Source organism: Lissotriton vulgaris, chromosome 9, assembly GCF_964263255.1.
Source record: "Lissotriton vulgaris chromosome 9, aLisVul1.2, whole genome shotgun sequence".
In the NCBI taxonomy this organism is placed as follows: Eukaryota; Metazoa; Chordata; class Amphibia; order Caudata; family Salamandridae; genus Lissotriton; species Lissotriton vulgaris.
Window position 1 is genome coordinate 716,584,660 of NC_141697.1, and position 27,647 is coordinate 716,612,306.

General features: G+C 48.7%; 1 protein-coding gene across 4 annotated transcripts in view; it reads left to right on the forward strand.

Moving 5' to 3' along the window:
- Positions 1-27,647, forward strand: part of RELB (RELB proto-oncogene, NF-kB subunit) — an 851,517-nt gene that overhangs the window by 22,063 nt on the left and 801,807 nt on the right. The window contains exon 2 of one of the 4 annotated variants that reach the window (XM_086938451.1): positions 6,002-6,072. The exons of the other annotated variants lie outside the window; for them this stretch is intronic. Within the exon in view, the coding sequence (XP_086794577.1) occupies positions 6,039-6,072 (34 nt within the window). The 5' untranslated portion in view covers positions 6,002-6,038. The remainder of the gene's footprint in view (positions 1-6,001; positions 6,073-27,647) is intronic. 4 annotated transcript variants of the gene reach the window in all.

The window sequence follows — 27,647 nt, forward strand, 5'->3', positions numbered from 1 at the left end:
AGGCAGTGTGTGAAGCATGTATGACCATACACAATAACGCAGGGAAGACACTACAAAGGGACACCACACAAGTACTTTTAGAAAAATGAGTATCTTTATATAGGCTTCAATGCACGTAAATGTAGGTTCACTTAAAAAGCAGTGAAAGCTCGCAAAAGCGTGTGAAACAAACTTAGTTACAGGCCGGGGTCTACGCGACCTGGCGATGCACAATGTACCCGAGGATGAAAGGGGCACGGCCTGCAGCTTCGGGAGGAAGCCGCGATGATGACAGGCGGACTCGCAGCCGCCACAGCTCCCAGCTGCAGCGGTCTGCGGCATGCACTCATGTTGGTTGATCCTGAGACTGTGATTAAAGGACAGTCACCGAGCGGTAACAGAGCTCGGTGGTGGCGGCCCGCGCAGGTGATAACAAAGCTCCTCGAGGCGGTGACTAGTGCGGGCTCTCAGCGGCACAGCTCCTCAGTTGCAGCGGCCCACAGTAGCGACTTTCGTAGCACAGGCAAAGGCGGGCTCTCATCGGCAACCCCATCTCAGCTGCAGCGGCCCGCGATAGCGATGATTCTTGTAGCACAGACAGATGCGGGCTCTCAGCGGCAACAGCTCCTCGGCTGCAGCGGCCCACAATCGTGATAGCGATGTTTCTTGTAGCACAGACAGATGTGGTCCCTTAGTGGCCACAGCTCCTCAGCTGCAGTGGTCCGCGATATCGATGATTCTCGTAGCACAGACAGATGCGGGCTCTCAGTGGCAACAGCTCCTCGGCTGCAGCGGCCTACAATAGTGATAGCGATGATTCTCGTAGCACAGACAAATGCGGGCTCTCACCGGCAACAGCACATTGGCTGCAGGGGCTTACAATAGCAACAGCGATGTTTCTCGTAGCACAGACAGATGCGGGCTCTCAGCGGCAACAGCTCCTCAGCTACAGTGGCCCACAATAGCGATGATTCTCAGCCCGCGTTCCCCGCAGTAGACCCAGAGGCTCTGGAACTCTAGAAGAAGCCTCACCTGCGAGTTGAATCTCCCTCAATAGGAATTCAGAAGGCTGAGGGGTGAAGTCTAATGTCCCTGAGACTTCAGCAGGAGGCAAGCTCAAATCAGGCCCTTGGGTGATTGCTTCAGCAAGATGGATCAAAGTTTTAAAGTCCTTTCCCTCTAGTTACACGGACAGAAGTTCGTCTTGAAGTAACACACCCCTGTAAGGGTTTTAGCACAGATATTTATATCCCATAAGTCTTTGTTCTCAAAAGTCACTGAACCCAGCCAGAACTAGTTTGGTGTCGTCCTGGAGCACTTTGTTTACAAGGCTGCATCCTGCCTTTCAGGAAGAGGGGGTCTGCCATCAGACTCACAGTGGGAGGTGGAGCCATCATTCGCCTTGCCAGGAACATCCCTGCTCAGATCAAAGCGTCACCCCTCCCCATACTCCAACTGCAGACCTCTCTATTCAATCCAGGTCGGGCTCAGCCTGCCCTGTCCCTCCAAGACCAGACAGCCAATACACATAACAGCAGAGCACCCTGGAAGACTTAGGCAAGAAAATACCTACTTTCTAAAAGTGGTATTTTCAAACACAGAATATTAAAATAATCCTCACTAAAAGATGTACGGTAACATTCTGAGCTCAGGCATACTAAATTCGACTGTCCACTTTACAAGCTGCTTCAGTGGGTGACCCAATCAGCGCTGCAGGCCCACCAACAGCATTCGGTCTACCAGCCCTGGGCACGCACGGTGCACTCTACTAGGGACTAACCAGTAAATCAAATGAGCCAATTATGGGAGTACCAATTCATGCAGTCAATTTACAATGGAGAGCATTTGCGCTGTGGCACTGCATGGCAGTTGCACAGCGCCCAGAGCATCTAACACCAGCAAACACAGAGGAGAAAAAAAGCGAAAGATGGAAGGGAGACCCACGCCAATGGTGCCAGGTCTAACCAACCCATACAACACCTAAAGAACTACCAGAAAGAGTACATATAGCACTAGCTTTACTGCATAATGGACTGTAAATACTTGTTTGTTACATACAGTACGGTTTGACTGTAGTTGTAACAGGAAAATACCCAGTGCAGCTTGGCATATCTACAGAGCCATGTATAAAGTATGTCTCTGTACATAGCCAGTGGTGGTTTCCGAGGTGAGGGGTGATGCGTGTCCATTTAGGGAGGTCCAGGATGAGTCTGCCTTTGGTGTTCTGTATGGTCTGAAGTCTATTGAGAAGCTGGGTGGGTATTCCAGAGTAGTGAGTGATGCTGTAGTCTAGGCGGCTGGCGACGAGGGCCGATGTGACTGTTTATCTGGTGTTGATTGGGATCCATTTGTACAGTCTGCACAACAGGCGGAGAGTGTGGAGTAGGCGACTACGTTGACTGTCATTTCATGGCGAGTTTGCGGTCGAGGATGATGCAGAGGTTGCGCAGCATGGTCTGTTGGTGTGGGAGTAGGTCAGAGTTCTGCCGGCCGCCAGCTGTGGTCCCATACAGAGATGTTGTTCCCAAAGATCAGAACTTCTGTTTGCCGGAGTTGAATTTGAAACTCCTACAAATGATGCACGGACTGCAGAATAATTCAAACATTCTCCCCCAGTCAAGAGATCTGGGTTAAATCCATTGTTCTTTTGCCCATTACGCCACCCCAGTTTGAACCCAGCCATATGTAAATCAGTCTTGACCCTGTGCCCCATGGGGTCAATCCAGACCGAACTGCCAAGCCAGGTCCTCCCTGGACCGGGAACAAGCATCCTGGGATCGGTTTCAGGATATGTCACCCTTCAGTCAGGGTAGCTTGAATCCAGTGGCAAAGGGAGCATGGGACCCACATCTGGGCATACCAGTCCCACTTAGGGCAAAAAGTGTAACTGGAAGGGCATGGTGAACAAAAAAAAACCTATGGATTTGTGGCCAGGTTTCAGTACTGGGGTGAATGTATGCCATTGTTCTGCATTCTGTCCATCGATTTTTTTTTTTTTTTTTACATTTATCACCCAGAGTGTGACGGGTATGCCCAAATGTGGGTCCCGTGTTCTACATGCCACAGGAATCAAGCTATCCTGGCTGAAGAGGGGTGAAACCCCTAAACCGGTCATAAGGATGCTGGTTTCCAGTCCAGGGAGGACTTGGCCTGGCAGTTCGGGCTGGACTGTTCCCATTGGGCAGAGGGTCAAGACTGATTTGCATATGGCTGGGTTCAAACTGGAATGGGATGGTAAGCAAAAAAACTATGGATTTAGGCCCAGATCTCTATACTGGGGCGAATGAAGAGGTGTGGCGCCGCGGCTAGGACGACTGACTCCGGAAACTGGGCATCACGGTTCGATCCCCGGCACCAGCAGCAGATTAGCCCAGCACCATGTGACTCTGGGCAATAGCTTGCTTAATCTTCCCGACTGCCCCCAGCGCCTAGAGACCCTTACGGGTGATTGTGCACTTTACAAATGTGGATTATTATTTATTATTAATATAATGTAAGATATTGTTCTGCATTCTGTCCATCAATTGTTGTTTGTGCATTTTTTTGGGAGTTGAATTGGAGGCAGCTATCTCTCCTATTTTGCGACGGTGGTCATGGGATTGCAGAAGTTGCTTTTGTCGTTGAAGGGGGCCTCGGTAAGTGAGAGGATGGAGTGCCCTTGGCGTAGGAGGTTATGTTGAACCCGTGAGATAGGACGATGTCTGCGAGGGAGGGTCATGTAGATGTTCAACAGGGTGGGGCTGAGGGATGATCCTTGGGGTATGCGGCAAAGGATGTTCTAGGGTGTGGAGGTGAAGGGAGGCAGTCAGATGCTCTGTGTGCATCCTGAGAAGAAGGAAGTGATCCACTGGAGGGTGTTGTGCTGCACGGCGACGTTGTGGAGTCTGTCAATGAGGGTGTGGTGGGTGATCGTGTTGAACTCTCAGAGGTCGGAGGATCAAGGCTGTGGTTTATCCGCGATCGAGGAGAGCTATGATTTCTGTGACGGCGATCAGTGCGGTCTCAGTGCTGTGGTTGCGCATAATCCTGATTGAGAGGCTTTGAGTATGTGGTTTTGTTTTAGGTATTTGAGGAGCTGTTGGTTGATGGCTTTCTTGAAGGGTTGAGTAGGGAGATTGGTCGGAGTTTGTTTTTAAACAATGGGGTTGGCAGAAGGCTTCTTTAGGAGGGGTCTGACCTCTGGGTCTTTCTGTACATCTGGGAAGGTCGCTGTGGAGATGGAGGCGTTGAGGAGGCTGGTGAGTGCTGCTTAGGTTGGCTCTGTGGAGGGAGGGATAGTGGTGGGCAGGGGTTGTTGGGTACCCCGGAGTTGATGGACGACATAATGGTTGTGATGGTTTGGGTGGTGAGGAGAGACCAAGTGGTTATCATTCTGCTAGTGTTCATTGATTGGTTGAGATTGTTGAGGCGGGTGGTGGGTTGGGGGTCCAAGTTGTTGTAGATGGTGGCAATCTTGCTGTGGACGTACTCTGAGAGGGTGTCTCAGAGTTCTTGCGAGGGGGGATGGTGTTCTCTGTGACTGTTGGGTTGGAGTATTTCTTGACAAATTCGAAGAGTTCCTCATGTGGTTGGCCACGGTCTTGATGCGTACGGTGATGGCTGCTCTCTTGGCTTCCTTAATGTGCAGGTTGTAATTGCCGAGGCTGCTTTGTGAGTGGCTCTGTCTAAGGTATCCTTGTTGGCACACCATTGCTTCTTGAGGCAGTAGCAGTTGCGCTTGGTAGTTCTGAGCTCCGGGTGTGCCAGCTGGCTTGTTTCCAGGATTTGTATTAAGAAAAAATTGATTTCACCATTGGCTTGAACTTTGAATAACTTAAATAGTTGTTTAATTCTTTTTCTACCTGTTTCTTAAACAAATTTACCATTATTAGGTGTATTAGTGTAACCCAGTATTAAAATCTAACAGGTCCTACTTTTAAATACCATGCACCCTACCTTATGGGCAATAAGGCCTACATAGAGGCAACATTAATATTTTTTTTTAAAGAAGGTTTTGACCTGTCAAATTGGGTTATTTTGACAGGCTGAATTTGCAGTTCAAAACTGCAACAGCCAGGTTACAAATGGTAGGCCTGCAACCATTTTGCAAGGTCGCTGTACTGGGTGGCACTAAGGGTGTTGCAGTCCACTAGTGACAACTTGCAAAGTCTGGGTACAGTTTGTAACCGCATAGAAAAGTTAAATTTGCCAATTAGGATATCTTGAGAGGGTGAGCAAAGGCTCTTTATCTCTGTTAAAGGGAATAAAGTGCAAATAGTTCTACAGTTAACAAAAATAAAATATCCGGCAAAAGATTACAAATCCAGAGTGACTCTCCAGAAAGGGGACTTTTCCTACTGTTTCTAATAAAGAGAAGTACATTTGCTGAAAAAGTGGAAATTGAAAAACCAAGAAATTGTGGCAAAAATATGCATGCAAATATGCGATACACCAAAATGGAAATCATGGTAAGCAATAAACAGTGACTAAACAGTTATTGTCAAACAAGCATATTAGAAATTGCCAAGTATAATGTCAAGCAAATGACTAACCTGTAGATAATCATAATGTCAAGTGCAGATTGTTTTGCAGTTACAAATGCTGGCTTAATAGCAAGTAGGACCATCTGCTAAGCAGCGGTATGTCTGGGCTGCACACTATTTGCCCTAAATTCTTGAAACATCATGCGTCTCAGCTCTTCAGATTGTTTGAGTAACAACTTTTCAACTTCAATGAATGACAGACAGTCCGAGACCAATCATGACTCTAGGCCAAATCTCTTTCATCACCTTAATTATGCTGCATCTGAATGTGGTTCTAGGGTAAGATGTATGACTAGCAAGCTACTGTAATAAATTCCTATTCCGGTGCAGCAAGATAAACCCTGCTGTCAAATGTGTAACTGTGAATCACTATACCAAACGTAAACTCTATAAGTGCTTGATTGTGGAAACCACATGCAACACACACCTAGCATGAGTTTTTCAAGCATGAATCGCAATCTAACTTATGAATGTGTTGTCCTCGTTTTTTTCCTGTGTAGACAGCTGTTCTCTAACTTCCAGAACCTTAATCGTTAAATGACCTTTGAAGAATTGTTTGAAAAATTCCCAGGTAAGGGCATGAAAAATTAGTTAATAATTACACAACATCAGTACACATATGCAACCAATGTCATTAATAAGACAAATACCCATATACCTAAATATCTGACCATATATTTAGTTTAATTCATACAATTGCAAGAATTAAGGTTTATAAAACTGTATTAAACGCAATAAACTATATTAAATAAATCAGAAATGTCCAGCATGACGTAGTCACTAACATTGGGCTCCCACGGAGTAGTGTGCTTTCTGTCCGTAAAGCCCTTCAGCACTTTGTCAGAGGTAGTAGGTGCTACATAAATATCCATACAATACCAAGTTAATAAAATCGTCAAGGTTACAAAAAAATCAACAACCTGATCAACAGTAAGGTCCACACTAATCAGGTTTCAAGAGATTTTTTAGAAAAAAATATAATGAAAAGAAAATTTCTAAAAATGCTGCTAACGTTTAAAGAGCTGTACATCCAATTCCGACTTGGAGACCCTGCAATCTTTGCTGGGGGTCCAGCATCCCTAATTAAACTAGATCCTAGATTATTGCAGGACCCAGTGAAAATGCTTAATGTGTCCTGGAGCAACTTGCCAAAACTGATGCGCATTCAGCAGCACCTGCACTTTGTGTGCTTTGCGTCCTCCATCCAGGCCAGTAACCTGCAGGGTTGAGGGATGTTGCTTCGTTCAAATTTCATGCTGTCCTAATATAATTGCCTCACTCAAAAAGCCATACGCATTCCTTTTGTTTTAATCTAATCCTGGATGGGAGCAAGCTACAGCCTAACCTCTTGATGTGTGGAAATAAAGAAAATCCAATTACATAAAAAATAAACTATGCTACACATGCAGTTTTTAGGTCTTGCCTTCGCAACGTGCATGCGTTGCAAAGGAAAAAGACCTTTTCCGATCGCTTAGGCTTTTCAGCCAAGCATGTGCACGCGTTCCATTGCCTTCAATCGCAACGCGTGCACGGCAAGAGAGTCACTCGCAGGAGCGCGCGCCACCATCTGGCAGTAATTATCGCTCCCACGAGTGAATCACGCCCGCCCCCCCCCCCTCCCCCCCGCCACGCGCAAGGCGCGTGTTTGTGCTTGTTAAAGTTGTGTGATCCTAGAAATAGCTTAGCCGAGCCAAAAATATGAAGTAAGCCAAACTGAGGAAACCAAACCACATTTAAGCTAAAGAAATTTCACACAGGAGTGAAAACCAGCAGTTAACTTAAGCAGAGAACCCTGCTAATTATTAACATGTGACGTTGCAAGTGTAAACGTGTCCTAATTACATTTTTCTCACCATTGAGGGAAAAATAGGACATGATAACATTTTCCAGCAGAGGGCGCAATATGTCTACCATACGCTTATGCGTCTGTCAGCCACGCTGTGTGTGAAGCCTCGTGTCTACTCTGGCACTCTTCCTTTCCTTCAAAGATGAGGACGCCACGGGGATCCATCTGCAATTCCCACACAGCCTCTGTGAGGTTTGGATTCCTGATACGGTTCTGACTGTGAGGGGGCGTTGGCCTGACAAGCGTGCATCTGCTTATAACCCTAGTCAGTCTGCTTGAAGCAAAAGCCCTGGTTTCAGAAAAGGTTAGTGTGAATCCTTGTAAGAAAGGGATAGAGGAAATGATCATTAAAAGAAGTTGCTGTGAAATCAGCCCTGATTGGGTTCCATTCCAGACTGTCTGATGGAGCCATGTTTCTCGCCGCTGCAGTGTGATGCGAAGGGGCTGTGAGTTGCTGTGGTTCATCTTTCTGGTGCCACTAAATACACAGAGCCATTCCCGGTTCAAAGTATGCAAAAATAACCGAGTTGTGTGTCATTTCCCCCTGCTGAGGTGTTTGCAAACGAGTTTTCACTTTATTGATGCCAATTGATTTTGTACCATGTGTTCATGCGGGCTGCCGTTACATCAGACCTTTTGATTTTACCAAAATTACATATATAATGCACCAACGTAGGCTTTTAGCCAGCATTTTCATCCATTGCTCTGGTAATGTCATGCACATTTTTCTTCCGCACACTACACCATACAGTATCGGCCACTGTGTCTGCCCACATAAGCCATTGGCTAACTTCACTGTGAGAGCATTATGCTTTTTCACCAGGGGCACGTCTGCACAAGAATTAATCTTGCAGTGGTTGGGGATGACTGTGGCATTGTATGCTTTTAGAGACCCAAAAATGTTTGCTTGTAGCCATTTATTATATTGATGATGGCACAACAGCGTCCCTAAGAAGAAGGTTTAAAAAAAACATGACAAAACAAATTTTTATAAATAGAAAATGCATACTAGTTTCAGAGCCCAAAGCCGGCCTTTGCTAAGCTAGCGCCTAGGGCGTGACATGAGAGAAAGTTGGCGCTCTTATTGTGTGGTGAATTAAATGAGGTAGCAGGGGTCGTTTTTTTGTGTTTACAGGTAATTATAAGGAGGAGAATGGACTGGTGCCTGAACACAAACATCCCAGACCTCCCTCAGCTCACTTAAATCACCTTAAAGCTTAGCTGCCTCACGCAGATGATGATGATGGTTTTGTTGACGTGTCAGCAGGGGTCAGAGGGTGAAAGGTAGGGCAAGAAAGGGAGCTAAAGGGGTGTTAAAACATCGCCCGATATATAATAATGAAGAATAAAGCCACTTTAAACTGCCAGAAACTAACAGGCAGGGACATGGGTGAAACAAGGTGAGAAGGGCGCAGTTGGCATCACCTTAAGAGCACAGCTTCTGCACCCCTCAGAAGATTTGCGCCCTGGGCTTAGGCCCTGCTCGCTCATGCTACAGGCCAGCCCTGGTCTAGTTTTCCCGTGTGGTGGTTCACCTCGGAAGTCATCTTAGAAGGCGTGCACCTGGAGCTGCTGCTCGCCTCCATGCAGACAGGCACGTAGCGGCAGCAGCAACTGCCCTGTGACTAGGTTGAGGTGGTGTATGTATCCTGTGAACTTGGGTATTGTATTGTGCTTATTTGTATCTTCCACTGCTATGTGTTTTATTAGCTCGTGCTATGCCGGACTGTGCCTTTTGGCAGATGGTGACTCCAGTGCTCTGCTTCTAGAGCTGCTGCTGTTGTTAGTTGAAGGCTTGGTGTTGTGTGCACGTGACCCCGGCTGGTGGACTCGATGACGTCTTCACGTCTAAGCAACTTAATTTGAGCATGTTATAAATATCACTCTGCCCTTAACCTTGGATACACTACTAAAAGAAACGGCTACCACCGAGATTTCTAAAGCTCATTTTGAATCTTGAAGCACTCCCTTAACTGATTCACTGAGTTCTCTGTTACAAACTGTGATAAATGGCGTACATTCTATCCAATAAATGCATGTGTGTAAAGCAAACTACCACCATTTTTCATCCGTGCACCACCTAAGCATCACGTCAGTCTGCCCTTGGAATCTGGCATCTGTTAAATCTCCCCTAGTGTCCATCCGCTGCTCGTGTTCTAATTAAATTACTGTTTTCCAACCTCCACTTCCCCGTTACTTACTTCCCACTCCCCCATAACAATTTTTAGGTCTCGCCTATTCTATCACGTAAGTGATGAATAGGACGAGAGTATAGAGGCTCAACCAAGCTCTGAAACCATTGCGGATTTCGTCGAGTGCATGTGCTCGTTTTCGCGCTCCCCCCGAGCCGCCTGCCTCCGAGAGCTTGGCCTCGCACACCACATCACCACATCAAAGGCTTCTGCTCCCCCTCACTCACACCTCATCCCCATATGCTCGCTCCTTCCCTCCCTCCCACTCTTTGAAACTGCTTTGCCGCCCCATGCCGTGCCTTTCACGTGTACAACATGCCATGCCCGCTTTCACTTTCAAAGAGTCCCTCGTTCTTTTTAAGTCGGTGCTGTAGAAAGTAAAAGCTCGACTTTCGTAATGCTTACATGAGCAGCAGTTTCGTTAGAGCCGCCATTGCTTGTCTTCGTGTGTTTGATGTTGAGCGCTTGGCTGCGGTTCTTAATTAACTTCTATTGCCATCACATTTTTGCACAACAAAGCCTATTTGTGTTCGGAACCGCAGTTGACTCCGCTGCAGCCAGTAAATTAAAGACAGACTTTTTCTTAATTTGACAGCTCGTGTCTCTTGAGCGCCGGCCTGCATTTCCATCAAGATAAAGTGACTCATGTCGACAACCGTTCTTAAGCTATTTCGCTGCGCCCTGCAAGCATACCTTAGATGGCAGCCAGTTGAACATAAAAGCTGATGTCAGCATTTCCTCAGTCGGAATGTACATCAACTCTGCGGTGGCAGTCTACTGGCTTGTCTATAGGTAAAAACGTGCTATCCACTAAATCACTTGCTACGAACGCTCATGAAGTACCACTTTTTTGCCATATTCAAAATATCATACTGATGCTGCGCAAGTGTCTCCCACCCCCCCCCCCCCCAGTGTTTTTCTATATAGCGCGAACTAGACCCCAGGCTTCGAGTATCACAGCGCTTCACATGAGCACCAGTTTCGTTAGAGCTGCCATTGCTTGTCTTCGTGTGTTTGCCGTCACATTTTTGCACAATGAAGCCCTTTCGTTTGCTGTTAGCTTTACTTCACATGCTTTGTTTTCCTATAAATGTGCACACACCAACTTATCATTATTATTAAGTTGTTTTGCTTTGGAACTTCACAGTGCTTTGCTTTCCATCGGTTTCCTTTAAATGTGAAATGGAACTTCACAGCGGTTTGTTTTTGTCGGTTTTCCTTTAAATGTGCACACACAAACGTTTACTTATTAAATTGTTTAGCTTTGGAACTTCACGGTGCTTTGCTTTCCTTCGGTTTACTTTAAATGTGAAATGGAACTTCACGGCGCTTTGTTTTCATCAGTTTTCCTTTAAATGTGCACACACAAACGTATACTTATAAGGCAGTGTCTCGCATTTTTCCTCCCCCCTCTTCACACTTCCTTCAGTGCCGCTTGTTTTTTAAGACATTGCATGCGTTTGTTATCATGGCAGCTTCAACTAGCCCTTTCGTTTACTGTTAGCTTTACTTCACGTGCTTTGTTTTCCTTTAAATGTGCACACACAATCTTATCATTATTATTAAGTTGTTTAGCTTTGGAACTTCACGGTGCTTTGCTTTCCTTTAAATGTGAAATGGAACTTCACTGCGCTTTGTTTTCGTTTTCATTTGTATGTTTCGAGCTAATAAGTGTTGGCTTTCACAGCTCTTTGTTCTCCGGCGGTTTCATTTTAATGCCCGACGGGTTTCCTTCAATGCGCACAAACAAGCGTATCTTTTACGGTGTTTTTCATTTTAATGCCGGACGGGCATTTAATGCACCACCATCAATAAGTATAGCCCCTGAGCCTAGCGTTGTTCATTAGTTTGCACAAATAGCGCCTTGCCTGTTCGGTGCCCTTCTCACTGGGCAGCACGGTATAGCCATGGTCGTCACTATGCACCTCACTCTAGCCAAGCTCACCACTGTGCAGTGTGCTGTGCTATGCTAATCGCTGTGCAGTGCACCATTACAGCCTTTCTCGCCTCAGTGCACTCAACCCAAGTTGTGTTATAAGTGTTACCCTTCAGCAGCACCTCCACCCTGAGAGCCCCCATTCAGCCCAAGGGCAATAAAGAGCTGGAAGATATGGGGGGGGGCTTCTTCGCAATCTGCAGTGGCAGGGACATTCATTTTCGTGACGCCACTGTGCAGTGCATTAGGAGTTTCTTTAAATAATTGAGTGTTACCCCCTAGACGTGAAAAGCACGAATGATGCAGTTTCCAAAACGGCAATTGGTAAATGAAAAGGTCATATCACCATGAGCATTATGTTTGGGTGTGTCTTTATACCCTGTGGCTCTCTATACCTGGAGAGTTTGTCAGCGTTGCTATTAATAGGTGCAAGATCAACTACATATGATTCTATTGAGAATAGTTGCACTTGAGGTGCCTGAGGAGTAGTTTAAATTTGGTTATTCGTTTCACTTTTGTTTCTTTCAGCCGATTTAAATTCACTGTCATCACTTTTAATAATCAAGGCTGGCCACATCCTTATGCCCTCTGTTAGACTCGTTTTTTGTGCCTTTCTGCCCTCTGCATCACCACATCATCACTCAGCGCTACCCCAGCATCACTCAGCACCACCACTGCATCACTCAGCGCCACCCCAGCATCACTCAGCACCACCACAGCACCACTCAGCATCACCGCATCATCACTCAGCACCCCCCCACCCCATTATCACTCCGCACCACCCTATTATCACTCAGCACCACCCCATTATCACTCAGCACCACCACAGCACCACTCAGCACCACCACATTATCACTCAGCACCACCACATTATCACTCAGCACCACCACAGCACCACTCGGCACCACCACATTATAACTCAGCTCCACTCAGCACCACCACATCACTTAGCAGCACCACTCAACACCACCACATTATCACTCAGCACAACCACAGCACCACCACAGCATCATTCAGCACCACTCTGCACCACTCAGCACCACCACAGCGTGCGACCACAGCATCACTCAGTGCAACCACAGCATCACTCAGCGCCACCACCACAGCACCACATTATCACTCAGCAGCACCACATTATCACTCAGCACAACCACAGCACCACTCTGCACCACCACAGCACCACTCTGCACCACCACAGCACCACTCTGCACCACCACAGCACCACTCTGCACCACTCGGCACCACCACAGCACCACCACGGCATCACTCAGCGCAGCACCACATTATCACTCTGCACCGCCACAACACCACTCTGCAACACCACAGCGCCACTCTGCACCCTAACAGCACCACCACAGCATCACTCAGAGCAACCACAGCATCACTCAGAGCAACCACAGCATCACTCAGCGCAACCACAGCATCACTCAGCGTAACCACAGCATCACTCAGCGCAACCACAGCATCACTGGTTCAAATATGTTCTCTCAATGTTTCAAGCTTTTTTACAAATGTCACAAAAAGATGTTAATATTTCAATTCTGTTCTTGGATTTTCGTCACAATAAAATACACTGAACATAATCTTCACAAAAGTTATTTACAAAAGTTTAAGCTATTGCCATTATACATTACAATCACTTTAATTTAAGTATTAATGATTTAAAAAAATTAAGACATTGTTATTTGTAATATCAATACATCTAAGTCACGTAAATACAAAACATGTTGCATTACAAATGCTATAGGTGTCACATTTGCGAAAGTTATAACTATTGGCATTGTAAATGTCAAAGCTATTAATTTAGCTATTTTCAAAACCAACACAGAAATAAAAAAAATTGTCATTTACAATACCAATAGCTCAAAATTTCCCTATGCGAGACCTATTGCATTGCAAATGCTTGTTTTTATAACAAACAAGCATCAGAGCAGGCAGGAAGAAGTTGCCAGCAGTGCAAGTACAAAAAAACTAGAAGACGTTTTTTATGTTAAACTTTTTTTAATCAGGTTTTTCCCTTGTATATAATGTCATCTTTATTTGCATAAAGGTAACAAAACTGCTCAACACTTTTTATTATAACTTTTCAACATAATCCACAGCAGCCACAATGCTCCACCACATAGCCAAAAGTTCTGACTAAACACATAAGGTCCCAAAGGCAAGACCTATTGGCTATGGCAATGCTTGTTTACTTTCCCAATCGGTGTAAGAGGTATTCATGCACTGTAAGAATGTCAGATATGTAGGTCTATATAATAATTACACTGATACCCTTTTATATAAACTTACTGCTAAGTGTTTATTACTACCCGAAGTGGGCCTGTTTAGAAATCTTAGAAAAACCAGCATTGATCAAAAACAGCAAGGTTCTAAAAGTAATGCTTTGCAGTTTGCAAGCGTCTCGGCAAGTGTAGCAGTAACCCGCAGAGCTGATACATAAAATACAAATATGTGGCCTACATGTTATAAACTGATTTACAGAAGACAAATTAGCTCTCCGTGGTATTATATGACGAAGCGAATCTGTGACTAAATCGCACAAAGACCTATCCAGCAAGTGAAGTGAATACAAAATTTTCTAGCTATCGCGACAAGAATTTTAGATTCTATTAAGGACACGGAGGCGAGGATTATGCTTTCTCATTTCTTTACTGCACAAAACAGCAGCCAATGAAAGTGAAACTACAAATGTAAAAAACATTTCCCATGAGGCTTTGAACCACGCCTCTCTTACAGCAACCAATCACAATGGCAATAAGCATATAAAGTATAGAGACACTAATCTGGCCTCCTCTTTCTTTGCGCGAACAGTCTCGTTACAGTGAACAAAAGTCTTAACTCTCAACGGAGAGAAACAGTTCCATCAGCAATTCTCAACGGAGAAATCCAGAACCATAAGGCATCATCCTCCAACAGGAAGGGGTAGCAGCCGAATCCACAGGAGGCAGTTAACTCTTGTTGGAGTCATTTCCTGAAAACAGAAAAGAGAGTTTGAGAAAAGACACCCACAACTAACATTTCTCAGAGGGTGGGTACAAAGTTGTTAAACAACATCATGTAATAACAACAAAACAGTTACATAATTGTCCCAACGGGTGGGATAATCCTCGCCTCCGTGTCCTTAATAGAATCTAAAATTCTTGTCGCGATAGCTAGAAAATTTTGTATTCTATGGCAGGACCGGAGGCTTCTGATTATGCTGGTTCAAAGCTCAAAAATTAAAGCTCATCAATCACAGCATCAGAAACATGAGGAATAGGTTTATAGTAAAACACCTTAAACATCGAGTCTGAAGACCAGTCAGCCGCCTTTAGGATATCCTCCAAGCGGGAACCCAGTAAATAGGCTTTAGAAGCCATCGCACCCCTAGCTGAATGAGCACCATAAGCAGAAATATCAATGCCGGCTTCCGACATGATCCATCTGGCTAAAGTAGCTGCGGCGACTGGCTTGAAGGGCTTTTAAACAGAAATCAACAACTGCCCTAAAGGGTCAATCCTATGCGCAATAGTACGCTCTTCATAACATTTGAGACACTGCAAAACACATAGCTTGCTGTTATGTGGAAAGGCTGGGTACTCCACTGAGCGTGACATGGTCTTAGTACGCCGTGTAATGACAAAGGAGACACCCTGAGGAGAAAACATCCTACCAGCCAAATCTAAAGCCTGAACATCTGAAACCCTACGACATGAAATGAGGCACAACAGCATGGTAAGCTTGGCAGAAAGCTGTTTTAAAGACAAATCACCATTATTGGGCCAGGATTCCAACAAATTAAGCACCTTAGTAACATCCCACATTGTGGAATACCTGGGCCGAGGAGGGTTGGCCACACGCACACCTTTAAGCAACTTACAAACCAAGGGATGCATCCCCACAGGCTTACCGTCAATGTGGTCATGACCAGCAGAAATTGCAGACCTGAAATTATTAACCGACCTGTAAGCTAGGCCTGAGGTTGCACGTTCAGATAGAAAATTAAGTACATCTGTCACATTTGATCCCACGGGATCCACCTGCTTTGAAAGGCACCAACCCACCCACTTCTTCCAAGATGCAGAGTATCGTTTCCGGGTGGAAGGAGCTCACGCTTGCTGCATAAAGCTGGAAGCCTCTCGTGAAAGGCCTGCAAGGTATTGATGTCTCCGAAGAGCGTCCACACCATTAAAGTCAGTTGGTTCTGCAGGACCAATGGATGGCAAGCTCCCACTGGGTCCTGCAGAAGCGTCGGGAAGACTGGGAGCCGGAAGGGGAGATCTACTGATAACTCCAACAGTGTGGGAAACCACGACTGAGTCGACCAGAGTGGGGTCACCAACACTACTGTCGCCATCTGCCGGTGTATCGACGCCGCTACTCTCGGAATCAGCGCAAATGGTGGAAACGCATAGTTCCTCTGTTGCCCCTAATGGTGAAGGAAAGCGTCCGTCCCCATCGCCATTGGGTCCGGTCTCCAGCTGTAAAAAAGGGGAAGATGGGCATTGAGGCGAGAGGCAAACAGGTCTATCTGGCACGGGCCTCGCATAGTTCTGATCTGAGAGAACAGCGATGGATGGAGTCTCCAAACGCTGAAGTCCCTGAGAAATCGGGAATTCCAATCCGCCACCTGATTGAGTTTCCCCGGAAGGTATTCCGCCACTACAGAGATCTTGCAATCCAGGCAGAAGTGCCAAAATTCCTTCGCAATGCGGACCAACATTCGGGACTTCGTCCCCCCTAGTCGATTGATGTATCTCACCGCGGAGACATTGTCCATCCGAAGGAGTATACAAAAATTGCTCCTCAGTGGTGAGACGGATTTGATGGCAAAATACCCTGCCAACAACTCTAGACAGTTGATGTGAAGTGAGAGTTTGTCTGCTGACCACCGTCCTCCTGTGGTAAATTCTCCACAGCGAGCGCCCCAGCCCCACTGACTGGCGTCCGATTTGACTACCACATCTGGGGCTGCGCCGAAGATGGCTCGGCCATTCCAGGCCGACATGTGATCCAGCCACCACTGAAGCTCCTCCCGAGCCTCGGGGGGGAAAGAGGGATTAAGTGATCCTAGTGAAAATTCCTCTGAAGATAAAAGATTTTCAGTCTCTGCAGGGCCCTGTAGTGCAAGGGGCCGGGAAAGTTGGCTTGGATCGACGAGGCCAGAAGGCCCACAATCCGCGCCAAAACCCGCAAGGAAATCTTCTCCTTGGCCAAGGTGGATTTTATCTCTCTCTTGATGGACCTGATCTTGTGAAGGGGAAGGAGCAGTTGGGCCGAAACAGTCTATCAGGAAGCCCAGGAACTCCATCTGCTGATTCGGTATCATCACAGATTTCTTGGTATTGATCACGAATCCCAGATTTTGCAGCAAGGACGTCGTCCACTCCAGGTGAGTGAGAAGGAGGGACCGGTCCTGGGCCAGGAGGAGCATGTCGTCTAGGTAGACAATGAGACACACTCCCATCTCTCGAAGGCGAGAGATCACAGGTTTGAGAAGCTTGGTGAACACCCAAAGGGCTGAGGACAGGCCGAAGGGAAGCACTTTGTAGCGAAACCAACGCCCTTTCCAAGGGAATTGCAAAAATCTTTGATGAGATGGGCAGATGGGGACTGTCAGATAGGCATCTTTTAGGTCTATTCGGACCATCCAGTCGTTCTCCAACAGGAGGTCTCGCAAAAGATGGATACCTTCCATCTTGAAGTGGCGATAAGTAACAAAGGGGTTGAAATCTCTCAGATTCAAGAAAAGGCGTTGACCGCCTCCCTTCTTTTGCACAAGAAAGACGTTGCTGCAGAAGCCCTCTGGAATGAAGGGTCCTACAGCAATGGCCTGTTTTGTCAAAAGGTCGTCCAGCTCTGAGTCTAGAAAACTCTGTTCGAGACGGAAAAAAGGAGAGGATGCGGGGGAAAAGGCTGCAAGGGGCAGTCCACCATCTCTATCTCGTAGCCCTGGACGGTCTGAAGGACCCAAGCATCTGTAGTGAGGTTTGTCCAGTTCTTGACAAAATGACGCAACCTTCCCCCTAGCGGGACCAAAGGAAACAATTGACTTACCAGAGGACTGATTATCGAAGTTTTTGTAGCCTCTGTTGACCCCTCGATTATAGCGGCCCCTGAAGCCGCGGGATCTGGACGGGTAAAAACCGGCTTGGTCCGGTTCCTGCTTCTACCCTCTGCCACGTCTAGGGGCGTACCCTCTTTGAGGACTGGAATTTGAATAGCGGCTGGTCGAGCGTCCTCTGCCACGTCCGGCCCTATTAGAGACCTGATGTAACACCCTCTTCAAGGAGGCTTGAGACTTATCCAGGGATGCAAACGTATTGACAAATTTTGCTATGTCCTTCACAAAGTTGTCCCCAAACAACTGTCCCTCCGCCAAGGGACCCGGCTCTGAGGAAGCCAACTCTACCAACTGAGGGTCGATCCGCAGAAGGACCGATTTCCGTCTTTCCGAGGCAAGAGCGCAATTTGCATTTCCCAGCATGCAAATGGCTCGTTGAGCCCAACCCGCTAGGACTTCCGGGTGGATGGCATCTCCAGTTTCTTGGGCCTGAAGGGCCAACTCCAGGATCTTGGCCAAAGGTCCTGAAAGGTCAAGGACCTTATCTTGGCACGCTCTGAGCGCGCGATCAATCCCTTTTTTGGGGTCCTTCTTATATTTCTTTAAAAAGGTGGTCATGGAGGGGTCGATTTCGGGGGTAACTGCCACCTTGTGAGGTAAATCGGGACGGGGACTGTGAGAAGTTGGCCCGATATGCAACGTTCGCTATTCTAGCGACCGCTATGTATCGTTCCAACGACCCTTATGGTGTTTGGTTGTAAGTCAACCTATAGACCAGCTATCCTAGTAGCGTGGATACGAGCAGTCTAAGGCTAAAGACTCGAGAGGGCGTGTTAAGCCAGCTGTTTACCACACATGTACCCCTTGAACACCCAGTGAAAGGACACCACACAAGTGTTATGAAAATAAACAGTATATTTATTAAGAATCACAACAGCCCTGTACTCTTTATGAGGACAGGGTACTAAGCACAAACCAAATCTCTTTAGTAAATACTTCAAGTGCACAGTTTAAAACAAGTGTCCGGGGACACGGAAAGGTTAAGGTCTCGGGCGGACCCGATAAGGCAAGTCGGAAGCGAGGGACTCGGGACCCTAGAGTAAGGAGGCTATGCAGGCACTGAAATGCCGAGTTACCTAGCCACGAGGGCTGCGGCTGCACAAGTCTTACAGGCGTCGGGGTCTTCGCTGACGAGCCAGGAGCCGGAAGAAAAAGGAGTTGCTGGCCGGCGACCAGTGCTGAATAGTTCGTAGAGATCCAAGCCTGGATCGGAGATTGATGAAACCTGAAAGCAGAGGGGACCAAGTTCGTACTACTAGCCAGTAGTCAGAGGGTACCAGGAAGGCACCGGTTGGCCGTCACCTCGACCAGGTGAGTGGGCGACGCTAGGCTCTGCAGTCTCTCGGACCAGGAGGCGTTGTCGGCGACCACGGTGGAGGTGCGAGCTGTCCCACGACGGATGTCGCTGTCGGCGTCTTGAGTGGACCAGGAGGGTCCGGGGTGCTTCTCGAAAAGATGGAAGCAAGGGCCAGTCTGGAGCAACCAGACCGGCAGTGATGATTCTCGGATGTCGTCACAGAAGGGCACAAGCCAGCGGCTAGTGACCAGACAACGTGCTGAGCAGCGAGCAGAAGGGCCCCACGCAGATCGTGGAGATGCTGGGAGACTGCACTTCGGTGCTGGAGCGGCTCAGGGTCGGGGCTTCTCGGACCCCAGAGCACTCACCAGAGAGTTACCTCGATGGTCGTGCTGGTTTTTAAGAGCGTGCAGGTTCTGATGATGGCCGGTCCCTCGAGGTCTCGTCGCACCCACAGATCACAGCTGAGCTGATGACGTGGGTAGAGGTCAGAGGTGCCAGGGAAGCCGGTTCTCGTCGAGCTGGGCCGTCGGATTCCTTGAGGAAGGACTTACAGCAAACCGCAGAGTTCTTAGATGGTGCCCGCTGATGCAGGGTGACTACTCCTTAGCCACAAGGGAGAAATCTTGAGAAGAGTCTTGAAGTCCTTTCGTAGAAAGTATTCTTGATTCAAAGATGATCTAATTTGGAAGGGTCCCCGCTCCGGCCTTTATCCTAAAGAAAGGGGTGGGTACATGACTAGGTCCTGCCCTAAGGGTGGGACCAGGAAGGGGGGTAGTTACACCCCTCTCCCCCGCCGGACTTTCCCCAGGCCAGGGCTGTCGCCCCTGGAACTGGTTCTAACCGGCAGATGCGTAGTGAGCACCGGGGTGCCACTCCGCAGTCACCTTCTCGCAAAAGCCCTACCTACCCAGAATACACAAACCCTGTCTGGGACGGTGCGAACAGCGCCCTCGACAGGAAACCCTTTGTCCAAGTGCTCCTCGCTGGAAGGACTCCCAGCAGCAGGAGGTCAGACTTGTGTCTGTGGTGGCAGCATCCATTTTGTGGAGCTGAGGCTTCAGTTAACTTTAACCGGGGTTCACAGTTACGTACATGTCGTGTCCCTCTAGAAGGGCGGAATGCTAACCTCGTCGCCAGGGTTGGTGAGAGGGCCGCATCCCGATTCGTATGACACCTTACTCGACATGCCTTGATAACGCGATACCGGAGTTACCGATATGGCACGCGTTATCATGGAACAGCTATTGGGCCTTGATCCCGCAAGCTGCAGCCGGCTCGGCTCGGGCCTGAACCTAACTCACACGAGCCCACGCACTCTGCCTTCAGGATTGTTAAGGCCTGCCATAGGAGTGACTGATAGGAACTCGGGTGTCCATTGTATGGTTAGATATAGAACTACTATACCTAAAGCGAAGGGTGGTTACACGTCTTCGCCCCAGCTGTCGTGCAGCCAGTTGTGTCAAATTTACGAGGCCAGCCAGGGGTGGCATAATACATGCTGCAGCCCATGGCGGCCCTGGGTACACCTATGCCCTGAGTTACAGGGTCTGATAAGGTGGCCCAGTACCAATTGGTAAATGCACCTAGGGTACATATCGGAATTTAGAGAGAGAACAGCCAGGCTGTGGGTCTGATTGGCAGGCCCACAGCCAGAGAAAGTCGTAAACCAGTGAAACAAAAGCAAAAAATCTGGGTGATCATAGGATTGCAGACCCTACTCTCCTACATGACCCCCCCCCAAACGTCGGAACAATAAGCTAACCTTGACCAGGTGAGTCTTCTTGTTCTAAGTGGAAATATCTGGAGAGCCCATCGGCATTGCCATGATCAGTACCAGGTCTATGTTCCACTGTAAAGTCCATCCCCTGTAGGGAAATGGACCACCTTAGCAGTTTGGGGTTTTCACCCTTCATCTGATTTAGCCACAAGAGGGGCTTATGGTCGGTCTGAATCTTGAAGTGAGTGCCAAACAAGTATGGCCTCAGCTTCTTCAGGGCCCAAACCACAGCAAAGGCCTCCCTCTCAATAGCTGACCAATTCTTCTCTCTAGGGGTCAGCCTTCTACTTATAAAAGCAATGGGCTGGTCTTGACCATCAAAATTCAGTTGAGAAAGAACAGCTCCCACACCCAACTCAGAAGCATCTGTTTGGACAATGAATGGTTTGGAGTAGTCCGGACTCTTGAGGATAGGCGCCGTGCACATGGCCTGCTTTAGGTCATCGAATGCTTTTTGACAGCTCGCTGTCCACTGAACCTTTTTTGGCATTTTCTTACTTGTCAGTTCATTTAATGGTGTCACGATGGAACCATAGTTCCTGACAAACTTCCTGTAGTAACCAGTCAGGCCCAAGAAAGCTCGAACCTGAGTCTGGGTGGTTGGAGGAGCCCAGTCCCTGATTGACTGTATCTTGCTCTCCAGTGGCTGAACCTGACCTCCACCTACAAGGTGGCCCAGGTATACAACCTGTGTCTGCCCTATCTGGCACTTGGTGGCCTTGATAGTGAGACCTGCGGCTTGCAGTGCCTCTAACGTCTTCCGCAGGTGGACCAGGTGATCCTCCCAGGTGGAGCTAAAGACAGCGATATCGTCAAGATACGCCGCACAGAAGTCATCCAGCCCAGTAAGGACTTGATTCACCAACCGTTGGAAGGTGGCAGGTGCATTTTTCAGACCAAAGGGCATCACCACGAACTGATAATGCCCACCAGGGGTTGAAAATGCGGTTTTAGGCTTGGCGTCCTCAGCTAACCTGATTTGCCAATACCCAGCTGTCAGGTCAAACGTACTTAGGTAGTTGGCCGAAGCCAATCTATCGATAAGCTCGTCTGCCCTTGGTATTGGGTGGGCGTCAGTCTTAGTGACTGCATTGAGACCCCTGTAGTCTACGCAGAACCTCATCTCTCTCTTACCACCCTGGGTGTGAGGTTTCGGCACTAGAACTACGGGACTAGCCCAAGGGCTATCCGAGGGTTCAATGACTCCCAGCTCCAACATTTTCTGCACTTCACTCTTGATGCAGTCTCTAACGTGATCAGGCTGCCGGTAGATTTTACTCTTCACGGGCAAGCTGTCACCAGACCAGTGTCAACCTCATGGGTACACCAATCGGTCTGGCTGGGTGTTAGAGAAAACATATGTCTGAACGACTGAAGAACCTGTTTACAGTCGCTCTGTTGATGTTCGGAGAGGCTGCCACAAAAGACAACACCATCCACCGATCCATCGTCAGGATTCTGAGTGAGCAGGTCGGGGAGAGGGTCACTCTCCTCCTCCTGTCCCTCATCTAGGGCCATGAGCAAACTCATGTCCTTCCTGTCGACATATGCTTTTAGCCTGTTGACATGAAGCACCCTGTGGGGGCTCCGGGGAGTTCCCAGGTCGACCAGGTAGGTGACCTCTCCCTTTTTCTCCAGGATGGTGTGGGGCCCGGACCATTTGTCCTTGAGTGCTGCTGGGGCCACTGGCTCCAACACCCACACCTTCTGTCCGGGCTGGTAAACAGTCAAGACAGCCTTTTGGTCATGCCAAGCTTTTTGGAGTTCTTGGCTGGCCTTAAGGTTTTCGGATGCCTTCTCCATGTATTCAGCCATCCGCGAGCGGAGGCCGAGCACATAGTCCACTATGTTGGCTGCAGGCTTTTTGAGAGGTCTCTCCCATCCTTCCTTCACCAAACACAGGGGTCCTCTCACAGGATGCCCGTACAAAAGTTCAAAAGGGCTGTAGCCAACCCCCTTCTGTGGGACTTCTCTGTAGGCGAACAAGAGGCAGGGGATCAGGACGTCCCATCTACGCCGAAGCTTTTCCGGTAGTCCATGAATCATCCCTTTTAGGGTCCTGTTGAATCTCTCAACAAGCCCATTGCATTGTGGATGATAGGGTGTAGTGAACTTGTAGTTGACACCACATTCCTTCCACATAGCAGTTAAGTAGCTCGACATAAAGTTTGCACCTCTGTCGGAGACGACCTCCTTAGGGAAGCCCACTCTGGAGAACACTCCAACTAGGGCTCTTGCCACAACAGGTGCTGTAGTGGTCCTAAGGGGAATAGCTTCAGGATACCTGGTGGCATGATCCACTACCACCAGTATAAACTTGTGCCCTGACGCTGTCGGTGGTTCCATGGGACCGACGATGTCGATCCCCACCCGTTCAAAGGGCACCCCCACCACAGGCATTGGTATAAGGGGGGCCTTTGTCGTGCCACCTGACTTACCACTGGCTTGGCAAGTGACACAGGAGCGGCAAAACTCCTTGGTATCTTCGTTCATGTGAGGCCAGTGAAAGTGTGAGACAAGCCTGTCCCACGTTTTCGTCTGGCCTAAGTGACCTGCTAAGGGAATCTCGTGGGCCAAGGTAAGTAGGAAACCACGCTGAGACAAGGGGACGACCAGCCTCCTGGTCATGCCAGGCTTGGGGTCTCTTGCCTCAGTGTACAGGAGTCCATCTTCCCAGTATACCTTGTGGGTACCTGTGGCGTTCCCAGCAGCCTCAGCAGCAGCCTGCTGTCTGAGGGGTTCAAGAGAAGGGCAGTCTAACTGGTCCTTCCCCAGATCTTCCCTTGAGGGTCCCCCTGAGCCCAAGAATTCAACTTGATCAAGTTCGAACTCTCTCGGCTCAGTTTCCCTCAATTCCTGTAGGTCAGCCTCCTCTGAGACTTGATCCTCGACCTGGGGCAAGGGGGAAGGCGCAGCCTTAACCCTACTGCTCTTTTTCTTGGGAGGTGTCTGGTCCGTTGTTCCAGGATCCAGCACCTGTTCAGTGGGGCATTTCCTGACCTGTGACCTGGTCACAGCGAACACATGTGCTGGCAAGCCTAACATTTCCATGTGAGTCCGGTGCTCCACTTCTGACCATTGTGACGACTCCAAATCATTGCCCAACAAACAATCCACTGGGAGGTCTGGACTAACTACAACCTTCTTTTGGCCAGTTACCCCTCCCCAGGAGAAAGCTACAATTGCCATACTGTGATTGGTAGTGACATTGCTTGCATTGGTCACCAGGAATTCTGTACCTGGCATGATCTGTCCAGGGTCCACAAAGTTAGGCGTCACCATGGTGACGCTGGCACAAGTGTCCCTATAGGCCTGAGCCATCTTTCCATTTATGAAAGGCGTCTGTCTGTATTTGCCCAAGGTATTGGGGCTTACGTCAGGGGACACGTCCACGTCCCCTGTACTGACAAGGACAGCCTGAGTGAGCGTGCCAACTAAGTTGTCACGCCCCTCAGAACCCAGGGTTAACCCTACTAAACCCTTGGGAGGCGCACTACCACTGCTGACTGTACTAGAGGGCACAGGTGCCTTAGGGGCTGCAGTGGCAGGAGTCTGCCCTCCTCCTTTCTTGGTGCACTCACTAAACCAGTGAGATTTACTTTTACAGTACTGGCACCATCGTTTGGATTGGCCTTCTTTCTTCTTTTGGGGAGCCTGACCCCCACCCTCTTTGGGTTGTTGGGGACCTGTCGAAGACTTCTGGTCATTTTGTTCCCCTTTAGAATCTTTACCCTTTTGGTCTGCTTTCTTCTGACCACCTTGATTCTGGCCCTGGTTCTGTTTAACTCTCGTACGAACCCATTTGTCTGCCTTCTGCCCCAATTCTTGGGGAGAGGTCAGATCCGAGTCGACAAGATGCTGATGCAACAACTGGTTCTGACAATTGTTTAAAATTTGTTCTCTCATCATCAAATTATACAATCCCTTGTAATCAGTAACCTTACTGCCCAGCAGCCAGCCCTCAAAAGCCTTAGTGGCACAATCGACAAAATCAGACCAATCTTGAGACTGTGTTTTCTGGGTATCCCTGAACAGCACCCTGTACTGCTCAGTGGTTAGGCCGAACCCTTCAACGAGTGTATTCTTCAAGACTTGGTAATTATTAGCGTCCTCTACCCCTGTGGTGAGGAGCTTGTCTCTTCCTTTACCTTCAAAGGAGAGCCACAAGATAGCTGCCCACTGACTCTGGGGAACACCTTGCACAGTGCAGGCCCTCTCCAAAGCAGTAATCCATTTGTGGATGTCGTCCCCTTGTTTAAAGGGGGGCACTATCTTCCCAAGGTGTTTCGTATCGAAACTCTTTTCCCTATTACTAGGTACATTGCTGCCACCAGTGGGGATTGCCCCACTTAACTGTTGCTCTCTAGCGAAAGCAAGCTTTTCCTTGGCCAGGGCAAGTTCTTCCCTTTCGATCCTTAGATTAGCTGCCCTTTCTTTCGCTTCGTACACTCTCCTCTGAGGGGACGTCATCCCTCTTTGAGAAGAGTTGTGAGAGCCGTTGGTATGAAGGGATCTGCCAGAGTCTCTTGACAGAGATCGGGCTCGTCCATTCCCCAGGTTAAGCGGAACCGACAGTAGCGCCGGGGTTCCCCCCGTACCACTATCGTGTCTGCTTAAGTTGGACCGTGTTAGTCTGACGACTTCTACCTGTCCCTTATCTGCCTCGTCCCCAGAGAGATCCTCATCCTCATCCTCCTCCACATCCTCGTTCTCGGTTGCGAGGTGAATGAGGTCAGGATCGTCCCGGGTTCCCTCGAGGGGAGGCATGTCTCCTTCTGGATTAGAAGAGCTACGAAGTTTCTCAGCTCTTCTGGCATCATAAGTCTCCAAGAGACCAATCAGAAAGGACGTTGTGGGGTTAGACCCCTGCTGAATCTTCCGGGAGTGACACAATCGTCTTAACTCCTTGAAGCTCAGCACAGTATATCCTGAAGGGATGACCTGTGGAGGGTCAACTGACACAAGGGGAGACTCAGAGTTTCCTCCTTGGCCCGACATACTGTTTCTAGTGTGGTGTAAGTGATGCACCTACCTACACTATGTGTTTTCCTACTGTACCCTTGCTAAGAGTTGTAGCCAAGGTGTGCTAAGCCTTGAGGAGCTACAACAGCTGGTTCAGTAGAACTCAGAGTATTCTAAGCTTTAGTTATATGTACTAACAGTACTTGTGCGATCTTTCGACAAGATATTCTTAGGATACGTGTGGTAAAACAACAGCAAGCTCAAATCCCAACCGCTGCTCACCAATGTGAGAAGTTGGCCCGATATGCAACGTTCGCTATTCTAGCGACCGCTATGTATCGTTCCAACGACCCTTATGGTGTTTGGTTGTAAGTCAACCTATAGACCAGCTATCCTAGTAGCGTGGATACGAGCAGTCTAAGGCTAAAGACTCGAGAGGGCGTGTTAAGCCAGCTGTTTACCACACATGTACCCCTTGAACACCCAGTGAAAGGACACCACACAAGTGTTATGAAAATAAACAGTATATTTATTAAGAATCACAACAGCCCTGTACTCTTTATGAGGACAGGGTACTAAGCACAAACCAAATCTCTTTAGTAAATACTTCAAGTGCACAGTTTAAAACAAGTGTCCGGGGACACGGAAAGGTTAAGGTCTCGGGCGGACCCGATAAGGCAAGTCGGAAGCGAGGGACTCGGGACCCTAGAGTAAGGAGGCTATGCAGGCACTGAAATGCCGAGTTACCTAGCCACGAGGGCTGCGGCTGCACAAGTCTTACAGGCGTCGGGGTCTTCGCTGACGAGCCAGGAGCCGGAAGAAAAAGGAGTTGCTGGCCGGCGACCAGTGCTGAATAGTTCGTAGAGATCCAAGCCTGGATCGGAGATTGATGAAACCTGAAAGCAGAGGGGACCAAGTTCGTACTACTAGCCAGTAGTCAGAGGGTACCAGGAAGGCACCGGTTGGCCGTCACCTCGACCAGGTGAGTGGGCGACGCTAGGCTCTGCAGTCTCTCGGACCAGGAGGCGTTGTCGGCGACCACGGTGGAGGTGCGAGCTGTCCCACGACGGATGTCGCTGTCGGCGTCTTGAGTGGACCAGGAGGGTCCGGGGTGCTTCTCGAAAAGATGGAAGCAAGGGCCAGTCTGGAGCAACCAGACCGGCAGTGATGATTCTCGGATGTCGTCACAGAAGGGCACAAGCCAGCGGCTAGTGACCAGACAACGTGCTGAGCAGCGAGCAGAAGGGCCCCACGCAGATCGTGGAGATGCTGGGAGACTGCACTTCGGTGCTGGAGCGGCTCAGGGTCGGGGCTTCTCGGACCCCAGAGCACTCACCAGAGAGTTACCTCGATGGTCGTGCTGGTTTTTAAGAGCGTGCAGGTTCTGATGATGGCCGGTCCCTCGAGGTCTCGTCGCACCCACAGATCACAGCTGAGCTGATGACGTGGGTAGAGGTCAGAGGTGCCAGGGAAGCCGGTTCTCGTCGAGCTGGGCCGTCGGATTCCTTGAGGAAGGACTTACAGCAAACCGCAGAGTTCTTAGATGGTGCCCGCTGATGCAGGGTGACTACTCCTTAGCCACAAGGGAGAAATCTTGAGAAGAGTCTTGAAGTCCTTTCGTAGAAAGTATTCTTGATTCAAAGATGATCTAATTTGGAAGGGTCCCCGCTCCGGCCTTTATCCTAAAGAAAGGGGTGGGTACATGACTAGGTCCTGCCCTAAGGGTGGGACCAGGAAGGGGGGTAGTTACACCCCTCTCCCCCGCCGGACTTTCCCCAGGCCAGGGCTGTCGCCCCTGGAACTGGTTCTAACCGGCAGATGCGTAGTGAGCACCGGGGTGCCACTCCGCAGTCACCTTCTTGCAAAAGCCCTACCTACCCAGAATACACAAACCCTGTCTGGGACGGTGCGAACAGCGCCCTCGACAGGAAACCCTTTGTCCAAGTGCTCCTCGCTGGAAGGACTCCCAGCAGCAGGAGGTCAGACTTGTGTCTGTGGTGGCAGCATCCATTTTGTGGAGCTGAGGC